The 14,842-nt window shown below is 36.4% G+C and overlaps 1 protein-coding gene across 10 annotated transcripts in view; it reads left to right on the top strand.

Annotated features, from left to right (window-relative positions):
* Positions 1 to 14,842, top strand: part of rapgef2 (Rap guanine nucleotide exchange factor 2) — a 168,975-nt gene that overhangs the window by 116,863 nt on the left and 37,270 nt on the right. For all 10 annotated transcript variants that reach the window (XM_012956496.3, XM_012956489.3, XM_012956506.2 and 7 more), the window contains 1 exon segment: positions 14,609 to 14,740. In XM_012956496.3, the coding sequence (XP_012811950.1) occupies positions 14,609 to 14,740 (132 nt within the window).

Here is a 14,842-nt window from a genome sequence, read left to right as displayed (position 1 = left end):
GTTAGTAGCTCAGTGGGCAAGTGAAACCCTAACGCATTTCCAAGTGACAATGTCCTGACAAACCAGTGCACCTGCTTTAGCAAGCGATTGCAGTTCAAGAAAATGGCAGGCGATTTCAAGAATTCTGTCCCCTGTCCATAAAGCTACTTATCGCCCTTGCACTAAAACGCTGTGTCCCATGTGCCATTTCCTTTAAAACTATTGGAACATTTAAACTTCAGTGAGCCATGTTATAAGCTGCAAGGTGTTGCCTTTATATTGCAGTGAGAAAGCATATTAGTATTAGCTACAGATAAAGACATTTCAGGGTATATTGCTGTGCATAGTTAAATGCACTCACCTAGATTTGTCCCACCCTCTTCAGAATCTTTTTTGTCATTGGTGGATGGTCCTTGGGTTTCCTGAATGAAATCTTAAAATCTTTCTATAGTTATATTTTTTTATTTGCTTAAAGAATTTCGCTGATGGTAAGTGAGCCTTGTTCTACAAAGAGAATGGGGGGGGGGGGGGAATCCATGTATTCCCATTCTATTTAGGTGTGGACCACTACAGTGAAATTTTTTTTGAAATTTAAAATATTCACTTAAACAAGGTTCATAGCTGGGTTCCATCCTTAATTTGGGTTCCCTAGTTTAGTTGTTAACCTGTTATATAGATGAAGGAAAGAAAGATGTCGGATAATACATTGAAAGTTGCACATCACAGATTTTAACAGTCTTTATAGAATTATGTGTAAAAATTAATGGCCATAAAAATTTCAAAAAGTTGTTTATACACTTCAAGGAACTTCAGTTGTACCTGCAGCTTACTTTCTATAAAGAAGGTGCAAATCAAAAGTTGTTTGGAGACCAACAAGTAAGTAAGGGTTGCTGCTCTGGGTTCATAGACATTGTGTGTTTGTATTGATTATTCTTCATTCATTCTTCACTTAAATGTAAAAGGGATCAGATAGAATTGATAAATGTGAAGTCAATATGGGGGCTGAATGACCATGAAATTCCTCACGGAATACTGGAAATGGTAAGGATGTAAAGGAATATAAAGTTGTGAGGCTGTGTGACTTGCAGCTCACAGTGATCACTGATTTCTTTACTTAGTATACCTTCATCTAAATGGCATAACAATGCTATATGAAGTGATGTACTGTATTTTGGATGCTGTACATTTGTATTCAGTTATGCTGCTATTATTTACGAATGCAAAATTCTATAAGCGCTGAGTTCATTGATAGCTTTCCCAAACTCAAAGATATATGGTTTTTATTTGTCCGAGATCTTCATCATTGACCTGAATGTATCCTTTTTCCATTTGTTGGTTTTTGAGTGTTTTTCCCTTTTCTCCTTCCAGTTGAATACAGATTGCTCAGCGTGGGACTGCCCATTTCAATTTGCTTTTCATTTTGTCTCAAGTTGTGGGCCTTGGGCTCAGAACTGATTGATGAATGTTGTTAATACTTTGGGATTTGCCAACCCAGATTGACAGCGTAGTAAGAAAGCTAATTTGTTCTGAGGCTTTTTGGAGGAATAGACATTTGTAATAGAAGCACGTCTGATTTTCTCTTTAAAACGGTGTTTCCTTAAAGGTGGGGCTGCCTACCCAAGGGGGTCTGGAGCAGTGACTAGTTTAGATGGTATGTGGGGGATGATGCCTATATATTCCTGGTAGCTCAGCCCAGCTTAGACAGGGTGATATTTAGGGCAAAAATGTAATTGCTTTCCTGGATAGTCTTGGAATTCTGATTGATACAGCAATATTTTTCTATTTCTGTAACTTTGCTTATTAGTTAAGGTTGGTCCTTGACAAAAGTTGGACCTCAATTTCCAATAAATACTGTTTAGAGATGAAGAACTGCATTGGGATTACTCCACCATTTGTGATGCCATTTTTAGAAAGCATGGATTAAAGCTACCTTCTGCATGTGACATTTAAAAACAAAGCTGATTTTTTTTTAGGGTACACTTGTCATCTAAACTTCAGGTCAAGACAAGGTTGTATGAGGCATTAAGTGATTTATTTATCATGCTGCGTTAAATGTTTTACACCAAGAACAGTGTTTGTGTAAAATAAACAATTTGCTTTTTGCCCCTTAAAGTGGGCATACATGGGCAGATTTAAGTTGCTGATTCAAGTTGCTGATTCTGTTCCTTCACACTGACATGTGTCCTAAAATTGAGGCAGATCTTGATTGGGCAGGTTTGATTCTCCGTCGGATCGGGGACGGCCATCGGAGCGAAGACTGCAGCACCATGCTGATGCGCTCTTTGCTCCGACGGCTGGTTTTATTTGATTATTTGGCCCTAGTGGAAACAATGGAATTGGCTTGATATTGCCCACTTTAGGTGGGCATATGGGGAAAAGATCTGCTTGTTGGTGACCTTGCAGATTGCAGCGTGTATTGCCACCTTTACTCATGATTTAACACTCTTTTGTCAGCATTTCTGAAAGCAGAATCGTTACATCACTGAACGCATGTATTTTAATTATTTTATCTTATCTTAGTGCTGGTGTGACCCATTACAGTCATTGGGGCTGAGGAGAAATTGTTGTAAAAGTGGTGTAATTTTATTGAGGTGTGTCAGTTATTAAGGTGTGTATTATGTCTCACTTTGCAAATTTACACCATAATGTTACTCCACCTCAGATTAAAGTCCTGGGACGAGTTCAGGCAGAGAAGTATTTCTGATGAAGCTTTACACCATTTTAACAGAATTTTATACTCCTATTAATTAGTTGCACAGCTTGTGTGGTGCGTTCTTATGCGTTTTTTTTTTAATATATTGATAAATATATCTCTAAGAATAAGTTATTTGTATATCTGACCCACAGTCTGAAATAAATAGAAAAAGAAGAATAGAATTGTTTGCTTTATACGGATTCAATGGGAGGTGTCCTTCATGTAATTCAAGTCCAATTTGACTTTTTTTTTTTAAAGAAATGTTTTGGTTTCATGCGTTATACTGTAGATGATGTGCTTGTTTAGCTGGACTATAGTTGCTATCTATTTTAGCATTCAGCTGGTACCAGGACTGTGCCTGCCTTGTTGCCTAGCAACAACTTAAAGTTTCTGCAGTTGCTCAAAAGCCATACTGAGAATTGTGTGGTAAAAATTAAATGTAATTTCAAATCAGTTTCTAAATGAAAGCCCAATGTTTAAATATTTTTAAAAATCTAATCTATTACCTGAAAACCTGATATTAAAATATCTGACTATATGATAATTATATGATTACTATACTATTCTGTTTAAACTGGCGATTTGTAATATATAAATATATATTTATATAATTTTGGTAGTATTAAGTCATGGTACTCCAGAATACAGTAGGACCCCTTCTACAGAACTCAAGATCTAATTGTGGAGCTTTTAATATTGCAACTGCATCATCCCATATTGCCCCACGTCTTTTTTTTGTAGAGACAATGGATGTTATGCATATATAGAAAATATAACAAATGGAGAACAGAGAATCTAATTCTGTCAAACTGCGAGGACAGGTTTTTTTTTTTTTTTTTTTTTAAATTCTCCATAAAAGCAAGCACGACTTGAATTTCAAGTCTACTTTCCCTAAGTAACATAATTATGTTAAAGGGATTTCAACAACAGGATCCAAGCTGTTCCAATTGGAAGCAGATGCAAATGCTGTGACCCTGTCTACCCCTCAGATCTAGTTTGTAGTGGTAAAGGTTTACTCAAAGAAAGAGTTTCTTAGTGGTTCTGTAAATGCATATTGCTTCAACATAGAGCTGCTAGCTTCTGCATCTAGTATGCCTTTTGTCTTCCCCAGTCATTGTGATAATTTGCAGACGTGCCAGCACCTTTGTCACCCTTAGGGTTTTATTTAAAAATGTGCCAGTGATGGTTAAACTGTACATACTGCAAATAATTGCAGGCAGCCTGTCATCAGTGAGCCTCTTCCAACCCTTTAGTTATAACACAGGTATGGGATCCATTTTGCAGAAACCCCTTATCCAGAAAGCCCGAATTACAGAAAAGCGATATCCCATAAACTCCATTATAAGCAAATAACTAACATTTTTAAAAATGATTTTCTTTTTCTCTGTAATAATAAAACAGTACTTTGTATTTGATTCTAAGTTATAATTAATCCTTACTGGATGCAAAACAATCTTATTGGGTTTAATTAATGTTTATATGAATTTGCAGTACACTTAGGGGCACATTTACTAATCCACTAATCCGAATCACGAATGGGAAAAATTCGTATTGGAAACGAAAATTTCATAAGATCGCAAATACCACGAAAATGCTTACGAAAAAATCGTATAAGTCACGATAATATCGTATTGGCGATCCGAAAGTCACAAAATTTTCGTACCGAACAATTGTAAACAGCGGTAAAACCTTTCCAATTTTTTCGTGCAAACGTCCGAAAAAGTTGTGCGGCGTACGAAAAAGTCGTGCGGACGCCCCGAAAAAATCGGTGAAAATACGCTCGTGCATTCGTGCTTTTGTAAATGTGCCCCTTAAGGTATGGAGACCCAAGCAATCAAAAGACTCCCTATTCAGAAAGGATCAACATTTTGTTGGTCCACTAAAAGGTATCCTATAGAGCATCTTTTCAATATAGCATGTTATGCTAAAGTATGTTCTCCATACAGATTTAATTTATAAGGAGTAGTGTTACTTGCATCTGCCAAAGGAGGTAGTGTGAGAAATACAAGGCTCTGAAAATGTCAAAATGAATGAATTAACAGGTGGAAGGGTAAATGTAAAAATAAATGTGGCCATAAAAGACTTTTTCTCCTGCAGATCAAGCCTTCTAAATAGTATGAACATAAATTAAAGACAGTAAACCTGAATTAATGTAATCTTTAATCTTTTGGTGCAACACCGAAATTTAAAAAAAAGCAGATTTAAATCTAAAATGTAGTATATGTATATACAGGTTTACATCCTTCACATTGTCCGAACCTGCTTACTTTAGGTGGCCATACACAATAAGATCCGCTCGTTTGGTAAGGTTACTAAACAAGCAGATTTTTCCCCCCTATATGCCCACCAAGTGGATGATATCGTGTTAATTCGATTGTTTGGCCCTTGGGTCTGAAGGACTTGAATCAGCAGCTTAAATCTGCCCTACGTTTAGTCTTTTTGCCCAAATCTTATTTTGCTCATCACTGTCCTTTCACTCAGCCACCATAAGGGCCCTTATACTAGCAGCGGTTTTACCTGTGTTTCATGTATTAAATTTTTGCTGGCAACACAGGAGTTTATTGATTTGTGGTTTACCTGTGGGTCTGCAACCTTGGGAGTATTGTTAACACACATTTACCATAATATTCTGCAGCCATGTGCCTTAGCGTTACATCAAAAATACACATTACATGCAAAAACTGATTGGAACAGCTAAAAGCTGATAATAATTCAATAATAATTCAATGTTAAAATTGCAGTAGTGAAACTAACAAAGCTCTGTTATAAATAGCTGTAACTAACACTGCAGCTAGAATGTCCGCATTATAACTGCAACAACCAGATACTGCATCCATTCCTATTCCAAGCAAGGCAGGAAACTATGAGTTAAAGGGAAAGTTCACATTCATTATCATATAACATTTTTTTCCACATAGTACACCTCAAATATGGGTTTTTTTCAATTTCTTCTGTTTTCAAATGTGTATTTGTGTTCCACCTTTTAAGTTTTGTAAAGCAAATTGACTAAATAACATTAAGGTTTGGTATGTCAGTTGATACTTATCTCGGATAAACTGTATCAACTAATGTATCCTTTGTAACAGTTTTTGAGAGTTCAGATTTGGGTATGTGCTCTGTAGGGGCAAAATATGCAATGTAATAATGTATCATCCAGTTTGGAGATCTTGGAGCTGCCTGGAAAACAGAGGGGAACAACAAAATAAATATATTTTTAAATTAGACATTTAAAAAAAAACCTGTAAAATTTTTTAATGGGTTATTTAAAATTGTTACATTATAAACAAGCCCAGGAACAAGAAATGAATGACATGGCACAAGACTTACTGACTTACTAGATTCTGCTCTTGTAAAAAGAATTATGCAACTCATTACTGTGTTTTGACGTTTGGAAAACAAGAAACTCACCCCTTTAAGGTGAATCTACATTGGCCAAACAACAGAAGTAAAACCCATGCGTTCTAGTAGATGGGAGCTTGCTATGGTGCTGGAGTACTGTCAGATGTTTTGGCTTGTTAAAGTGCTGTAACTTCAATCAATCAAGTTTTAAAAACTAAAGGGCAAGAAAGACAGCACCTACCAACTTACATTTGCATTAGAAATGCTCAGTATCGCATGCCTTTTGTGTGAACTCTCCATTATCACCCAGCCGTCTCATTATTAGTTTAAAGATAATTAAGCAGTGACTTTTTGATGATATATGAAAATGCTGCTTGTTCTCAGTGGTTTTTTAATTTGTAATCTGTAGTTTTTGTTGATAATGCTGGTAATTTGGTGTTGTAATTTGTTCTAATCTATACTGCTTTTCTATTTTGCAATATGATTTAGTTGTGGTAGTGAGTACTCTCACCAGATATATGTATTAAATGCAAGACAGGCTACTTTAAACAGTCATTCAGTGTAGTGTAATACAGTCACAATGCATTCCACTCAGCTTGGCATGTAACTAAATGTGACCTATGGTTATAAACTTCTATTTACATTTGAATATAGCTCTAAAGGATGCACCCAAGGGTTGCAATAAACAGCTAGAAGCTGATGTCCCGCTGCTTTCACCACAGGTGGAAACTACCCATTAAGCTTGGAGGAACATAACTCCCATTAAAGCGTGTCTCTATGCTAGTTGTCGGAGCCACAAATCAGTTATGGAGTCTGTACAGGATAAAAAGTAAAACAAAACTAAGCACATGACAGATTGCTGTGACCTTTTTGGAGGCCTTGTTGACCTCTGAGGGTTCTGTTTCACTGTGCCAGTTTGGGAACACCATATTGTAGCCTTTTTCTGTTTGCTTCTTTAGGATCACACATAAATGTAATTATTATTTTGGTTATTTTCTTCTCTGCTAAATCTTATCATACCAGTAGAGTCTAATTGATGCTTGGGGCTTCTAAATAAGAGCAACATTTGAAACATTGAAATATCTCACAGATCCAACAACAGGATCTTAGCAATATTTTCTATTGTAATAGATCCTGATGTCATAGCTCCTTCTTTAAATCTGAATGATAGGAAACTGTCAGGTAGGTTCCAGATGGGAAGTTTTCACCTGCAGCCTAAGTGCCATATTCAACTCTCCAGAAGAACCCCTCAATGTTCCCCAACAGTCACCAGGTATTATGATGGGATGATGGTTTTAAAGTGATATTTGCTGATCTTACTTAAAACCACTGATATCCTGATGCCCATTGGAGATGCAGGCGTTCTCTCTAAAGCTTACTGTCGCATCAACAGTATAATTTCTTCTGCTTGCCCCATCTTCCATGACTAGAATAAGCTGTATTTGAGAGGTGGCTACATATGGAGAGGGTTTAGCCTTGGGCTTCTGGTTTCATGTCTTTCATGTGGAAATAAGATCACTTTATTCCAGTTGCTGTAAATAAGTGGAGAATTTGGAGAATGTAAGTAGGTACTATTTACTGGCAAAACAAGATTATCCTGAGGGGTCCCAAGGTTGATACTGAAAGCCCGAGGTTCCATAATATAAAGATGAATCACAACTATAACACAATAAGGATTTCTTTAATTACAACAACAACAAAAAAAAAAGCATCTGAAGAACCAAATTCTAAATGAATACCCATTTCTAGCTGGGCGCAGCTGAGGTTATATCCTATTGCCATACAGCTGCCCCTCTAAACCCCAGTTACATGTTAATGTAGGAGAAATGTAGCATGTGTGTAACTGTGATGAATGGAGACATTGAGTGGGGGTTTCCTGTGTGCTTGCCATGTGTGATCACAGAAACCTTTATTTTAGAAGGGCTTCCAAGCAACCCAAGATACTCTTGCTTGCTTCTCAAGGCAGGGTAACTTGAACATAAACTTTACTTTCTCAAATAACAGTGCTACCATTTAATGTGTGGTTAGAACCAACATTTTAAGCCTTGGTTTGTGTTTCAGCCTGTTGATTTAAAAAGTGCAGACTTTACATTGGCTTTCGTTCATGTCAGGCCTTACTGTGGCTAGGGGCTATCTGATAGCTTTTTTTCTGTTCTGGTATAATTTTGGTTTGTTTCAAAATTATATATCATGGTATCCCAATTAACGGTTGTTTCCTAGTTATGCCGTTACCCTTGTTTAATGCATTTGTCTTATGCAATTAAACTTTTTTGAATGAAAACCGTAACATTTTAATGCTTGATTTTTATGTATTCTTATATAAAGCCACACTGAGAGTGTCTGGTTGGAGGTATTACATGCAGGAAGTTAAAGTTAGGTTCACTGGTATAAGTATGAGCATTATATGTAAGAACTAGGCATGTTGTAGTTCAGCTATGGTGCTACAGTATCCATCAATTCTTGGGGAATGTTTCTTTTTACAACAGGTGTCAGTAAAAATTGCTGAGTTGATGACATACAAGTACTTATTGGTTAAAACCATGGATAGAAATCATTTTCGCTTGTTTCCCCCTACCTAGAGCAATATTTTCTGACATTCTCAAAAAAAAAAAAAAAAAAAGGTTCTCAAAAGCCCAACCTTGTTGCTGTAGTATTGGTGCTGTAGGAAAACATTACTTACAGAAACTGGTAGGCCATGCTCTATTAGGGCAAGTAAGGTTCGGGCAGAATTTGAAGTAGCAGCTTACCTGGATGGCTTGTAAGAAATGCAGGGCAAAATGCTTGGCTACAAGGGGCTGGGGTACAACACTGAAGGGCAAGCTGTATCTGTTTTGTTTTCTTGTTCCATTAGAACATTTGGAAAAAGAACATTAATATTGTTATCATTTGCCTATGTATAGGATAGTGGAAGCCTAACATCAGTTTGCTAGAACTTACTTTTCTCCTAAAAAGTACAATTAATCTTAGTTTTAATGAAATCCCTCCCAGCTAATCAATAAAAATAGTAACACTGATGAAAACAACCTAAAAGTTTGAGTGTCTTATATATGAACATTATTATGACTCATGCCCCCCAACACCTGTAGACCATTCTTCTTTATGAAAATCTTTGGCCTGATTTTTTTTTTTAGTGCATATTTGCTATTTGAAAGTATCCAGTCTTGAGTTTTTTCAAGAGAGTAAGAAAAGTGATGGGCCTTTTGCCAATTAAAACATCTGTTTATGTTGCGTATTATATATTTTAGTTTTTTTTAATTTAATGAAAACATTACTTTGGAAAATGTAATATTGTTTTCCTCCTTCCTCAAACACCGGGGCAGTTCAGAAGTGACGCTCATATCTGCATGAGAAACAGAGCATCCTTCAAATGGCAAAAGCCCTCAAAGAAGCCAATCAACTTGTTTAGAATCTAATCATACGCACAGTTGAGTTAGCAGTAGGGGGATCAAAGCCAGTTTAGCTGCCATATGCGATATTCCTTAAGCCTCGTGGGTATATCCTTTGTGCAGTAACCCAGGTTAAAAAAAATGCTGTTATATTATGTAAGGAATGTTCATTTTAGGCTTATTCTGGGCACACAGAGTGGGCCTTAAAAAAAGAAAAATCAAAAAATTAATTAAGCACTCCTTGGCATAATTATTATTATTATGTATTTATCTATCTATCGTTCAGCTCTTTAGTCCCATTTTAATATGAAAAATGCAAAGATGTTACTTAAATGCATATACTGTATGTACTTTTTTAGGTTGTAGTGGCATTATAGTATTACTTTTAAATGCATTTGTGCAAAAATATTTGTAATGGATGTTGTGAGTGAAGATGGAAGTTAATAAGGTACATAATACAAAGGTCAGTGAGGTTTATTGGATTTTTAATAATGACTTCAAATTCTATTTCTATGAAATTGACCTCTTGCACTCTGTATATTCAATTCATTATCATGGCTGATTGTTAGTAGAATATTCTAGACTGACATTGCCTTACTCTTTTCCTATTCAATTGAACTGGACCTTAAAGCACCTGATGCTGTTCTGCTTGTGTCCTCTTGTGACCATTTAACCAAATATCAAATAACTGACTGCTTTATTGAAGGGAAGAATTTAACCCCATGAGGCTTGTCTTCATTTTATTCTCAAATGAATGTTCATTTAGCTGCATATTTACATTTGTACATGCAATTAATGACTTATTACTTTGCTGGTTTCCATTATTCTCTACAGAAGAGCACTGAAAATTAGTGAAAGAATTCTCTCTGTATATAAGAAGTTAGATCCTGATACTTCACTACCTTGTTGGAATAGTGTTTATAAGGCTGTGTATGCAGACATACAAATTGTGTATAATATAGACCCTGCCTAGCTTCTATCCAGCCAGTAGCCATCCAAGGGTTTTTATAATATCGTGGGTGGCTGGGGTTGATTTGACTTGTACGTTTACAGTAGTTGGAAGTTCAAAGATTAAAGTGTCCTCTAGCAGCACATCTCAATATACCTAGCCAAAGGAACAATGTGCGGTCTTTGTAAAAGGAGTATGCAAAGCTGAAACTGTTATCACATTTTACATTGGTGAGACCTGTCACTCTGAATTATGCCCTTAAGCAGGATCAATGAAAATGACTTTGTTACATGTAATTACATGTATTGACTGTTTCTTTTAAATCACCGAACCTTGCAACCGATGCGCTCTTAATGTCTGTTTTTCTTCTAAATTAAATGAGTGTACATTGTACCAAATGATAAATGGGAAACAACCCTGCTTGTCTTTCTAATGCCTGATTGCCTTTTAATTGATAGATTCCATACCTAGAGAACATTAGGACATTGTAAAGTGGCTTGTGATATAAAGCTCCATTGGAGATAGTCAGGTCTGTTTTGAACTTTAGTGGGGCCATAAGTTTTGGAACTGGTTGTATGTTAAAGGGGACCTGTCACCCACACATGAAAGCTGTATAATATAAGTCCTTTAAAAATTAAACATGAAACCCACATTCTTTTTTTAATTGAATCGTCCATACCTGCTGTAATTATATTTAAAAGTCTGAGCTGTCAATCATATATTGGCTGCCCCGCCTCTATGCCAGAACTTTGCATTCAGCACTTCCAAGATATCACCTAGATGGCAAATGCATAAGATTTTGAGGTGAAGCAAAGCTTGTCTTAATAACAGTGCACACAAAATGGCGCTTGCCTGCTGGCTGTGACTGTAAATTCCAAAACTGAAGGGAAAAAAAATTAAACCATTTACATAGTGTAAGTAAAGTTTATTTTGATTAAGTTAAAAGTTTTGGAATAATTGCCCTGAACTCTATGTAGAGGGTAAGTAAGGACTGTCACATTTACAAGTTGATCCAGGGACTGGTCCGATTGCCATCTTGGAGTCAGGAAGGAATTTTTTCCCCTCTGCGGCAAATTAGAGAGGCTTCAGATGGGGTTTTTTGCCTTCCTCTGGATCAACTAGTAGTTAGGCAGGTTATATATAGGCATTATGGTTGAACATGATGGACGTATGTCTTTTTTCAACCCAACTTACTATGTTACTATATTACTATTTACCCTGTGTGTTAACTTATAGCAGAAGGTATACACTGAGACAGCACTAAGCATGATTAGTCATACCAACCAAGACAGCACCCTGCATGACGGTAGCACCTCTCAGTACCCTGAATTTATCCCTTACCACTAACATATGCCCTATACCTAGTGCTAGCCTGCTACTAATAGAGCCACTGCACTTTTTTGAGGATGTAGTTGAGCCTGAAAAGGCTCCACACTTACTGGTTAGAAGCACTTCTGGTGGCATAGTAATCTCTTTTGCCCTAAATATTTATATTCTTATGGTATGAATATTCACTTTAGTACAGTAGATCAGCACAAAAGTGACAGTATGTAAGTCAATAGGGGTTTTTCTTTCTACTCTGCATGGTAAATTTAGCATCTGCTATAAAATTCAGGCGCACCCTACATTTATTAAGTGCTTAGCTATTCTTCTAATATAATTGTTAGTAAACTTTTTTTGTTTAATGTGTTTTTTTTTTTTGATCCAGACAAAGTCTCAGAGAAAAAAAAACAAAACTTTTTTATGTTAAATTTGTGACCTCCAAAAAGAGTTTTGATGGGTGCTCAGCAGAAGACTTTGCTGATTCCCTAGAATGTGATCATTGTGTCATTTTAAAGTTTTTGAAATGCTCACCTTTAACACTTCTGCAAAGTCCCTGCATGGTTTTGTTAAGTACAGGTGGCTGGAGTCATGTAATCTAAAACAGACAGTAACCTTTCTAAAATGCTTTAAAACAGTATGGATGGATAGGAATAGTCCCATACATAAACAGAGCTCTTATATGGAATAGAGCCAAGGCATTAAAATCCAATATGAGCCACTGGGCATATAGTTTAGCCTGTAATGCATTATAGAAGGAAAATCTTTAGAAGTGTTTATAGAAGTAGATGGAACACATTTACTTTCTAAATAGCAGGCTGTGCCCGAGTTCAGTTCTTTTTGCTGAGAAGTTTAACAGCAGCAAAACTGAGTTCAAGAACTTGCATACAAGCATAGTACATAGACAGCAGGCTGGTATTTCTGGCATACATTGAACAACAGCAGTCACCAGTCTTAGGGCCTTCAAAAAAATAAGTAATGTTTTATCTCCTCCATAGCACCTGCAATAAGTTTAGGAAGCAGTGGTAAAACGTTGGATTTAGACAAATTAAGGTTAAGAAAAGTTACTTTAAGGCAGACTCTGACTCACACACTGCTGATGCCTTTGACCAAGATGACTTTCTAAATATGTTGAAAAAAGAGAAATCGGGTGCAGAATGGGACACAAGTCAATTTAAACATGTTATCATCTCTACTCTTGCTTACAGAGCATAGTTATATAACATAGAGAGTGAGGGTCAGATTATAGCAAGTCCACACTTCTTCTAATAGAGAGGATGTCATTACAGTTCCCATCATTAGCAGATTAGTTTTAACTATAAAGGGACAGTATACACCTAAATTGTAAAATAATATGTAATGATATGTAAATAAATGGTAAATTGTCAATTTATACAGCACCCCTTTGTAGGTATCACAAGAAAAAAAAACCCACTTTTTTTGAGAGGGTGGGGGTTGGCAGAAGAGCAAAGTAAAGTTTTTTGTTGTTTCTAAGTGCCAATTAAGAAGGGATGCATCAAATCCATTATTTGGGGATTTTGACATTTCTTCCATGAAGGGTTTGTCCTAAACCAACTGTGAACCTAATTTTCAAGTTTGGGAGCTTTTTCTGCCCTAGAACACTACTTTCTAAATTGTATCTGCAGGAAAAATGTGATACCAGCTTGTGCCTGTGACTTGAGTGTTCTTTATATCTTCTTGTGCCCATTTCAGCATCTTCCCTCCCTTTGTCAGTGCAGCTGTTCTTATTCATACAGCTGAGATGTTAGTAAGTGGGGTAGGTGGGGGAGGCTGCAGCACTAGCAGCGTGACGCTCTGGGAGAAAAGAGGTGATTCAGTGTGGTGAATACTCCCTGATTATAGGCCTCGGACATATTTCATGGAGCTAAGCTGCTCACTGTCTCTATTGCCACAATAACCATTAACACTTGTCTGTGTCTCTCTATAAATAGGGAAGTTGGTAATTAGCCAAGAACTGCTTTCTGCGTAATGGTGCCCACTAATATGTCTTTTTATTGTGATGGTGCCTGTCTAGCACGGCCAGTATATATTGCCATGAGATTTTTCCTCTATACAACTCTTGTCTAGAAATGCTGGATTTGTGTGTATTGAACTGAAGTCTAATCACAATGGCATGCACTTTCTTCTTCTTATTCTCAAGAGAAAATTAAAGTACTTGGAGTTTCTGTTTGTTGCACTTCTGTTTCTGCGTGTACATATCCACATATAATACAATACACAAGAGACAAAAAACTTATATTTTTATAAACAGTATTTAGTAATGTCATCAGTTATAGTGACTCACTGGAAGTTGTGTATTTTAATAAATAATGCTCTCTTGTAAAATATTAGGATATTAGATGTCACGTCAAAGTGCTACCTCTTTGAACTACATTTATAAAGCCATCAGATTCTCAGTTCATTTAGTTCAGTGCCAAAAAATTTTGTGCATATTTTTTAAACAGAAGTGAAAAATGTTAAAATAATTGTTGCTTAGTAACCTGAGGTTTTGGGAAAGCACAATGGCTGCAGCATCTGAACTCACTGCGTCTTTGACTCTGGGAAGAAGCAGCAGATTTCCAGTATAAGGATTATTTGTTTAGTGGCATTATTTAAAAAGCAATTATTTAAAAGGTAGACATTAACATTCAGCCAGTGCTCACTATGGACTGCTGCTTTAATTGCCAATATATTCTATTTTGTTGATGTGGTGTATACATTTAAATTCTATTCTGTGGGAAACATCCCTTAGGAATGATAGTTCTTATGTGCTTTCATTATTCTGCTCCTATCAAGTCCTGTGATTAAATGTCACTGGAAATTACCAATCTGTAGCACCAGTGCAATTTTTAATTCTAGTGCTTAGAGGCTAGTGTATCTCTGATACAGAGCTAAAATTGGGATCTACGGCTGATTGTCTTTCTTTTTTTATTCCTTTAGCTCCCTGCTGATTTCACTAAACTGCACATCACAGACAGTCTACATCCACAGGTGACGCACGTGTCCTCTAGTCATTCAGGATGTAGCATCACTAGCGATTCTGGGAGCAGCAGCTTGTCTGACATCTACCAGGTACAGTACTCTTTCAGCCATTAAATATATATACACTTGAAAATTTATAAAAAAGATATATATGGTATAGCCCACTACACATCCTGTTAGATAAGGGGTGTC

The sequence above is a fragment of the Xenopus tropicalis genome, chromosome 1 (assembly GCF_000004195.4).
Source record: "Xenopus tropicalis strain Nigerian chromosome 1, UCB_Xtro_10.0, whole genome shotgun sequence".
NCBI classification, from domain to species: domain Eukaryota; kingdom Metazoa; phylum Chordata; class Amphibia; order Anura; family Pipidae; genus Xenopus; species Xenopus tropicalis.
This window is presented reverse-complemented; position numbering and strand designations above follow the sequence as displayed.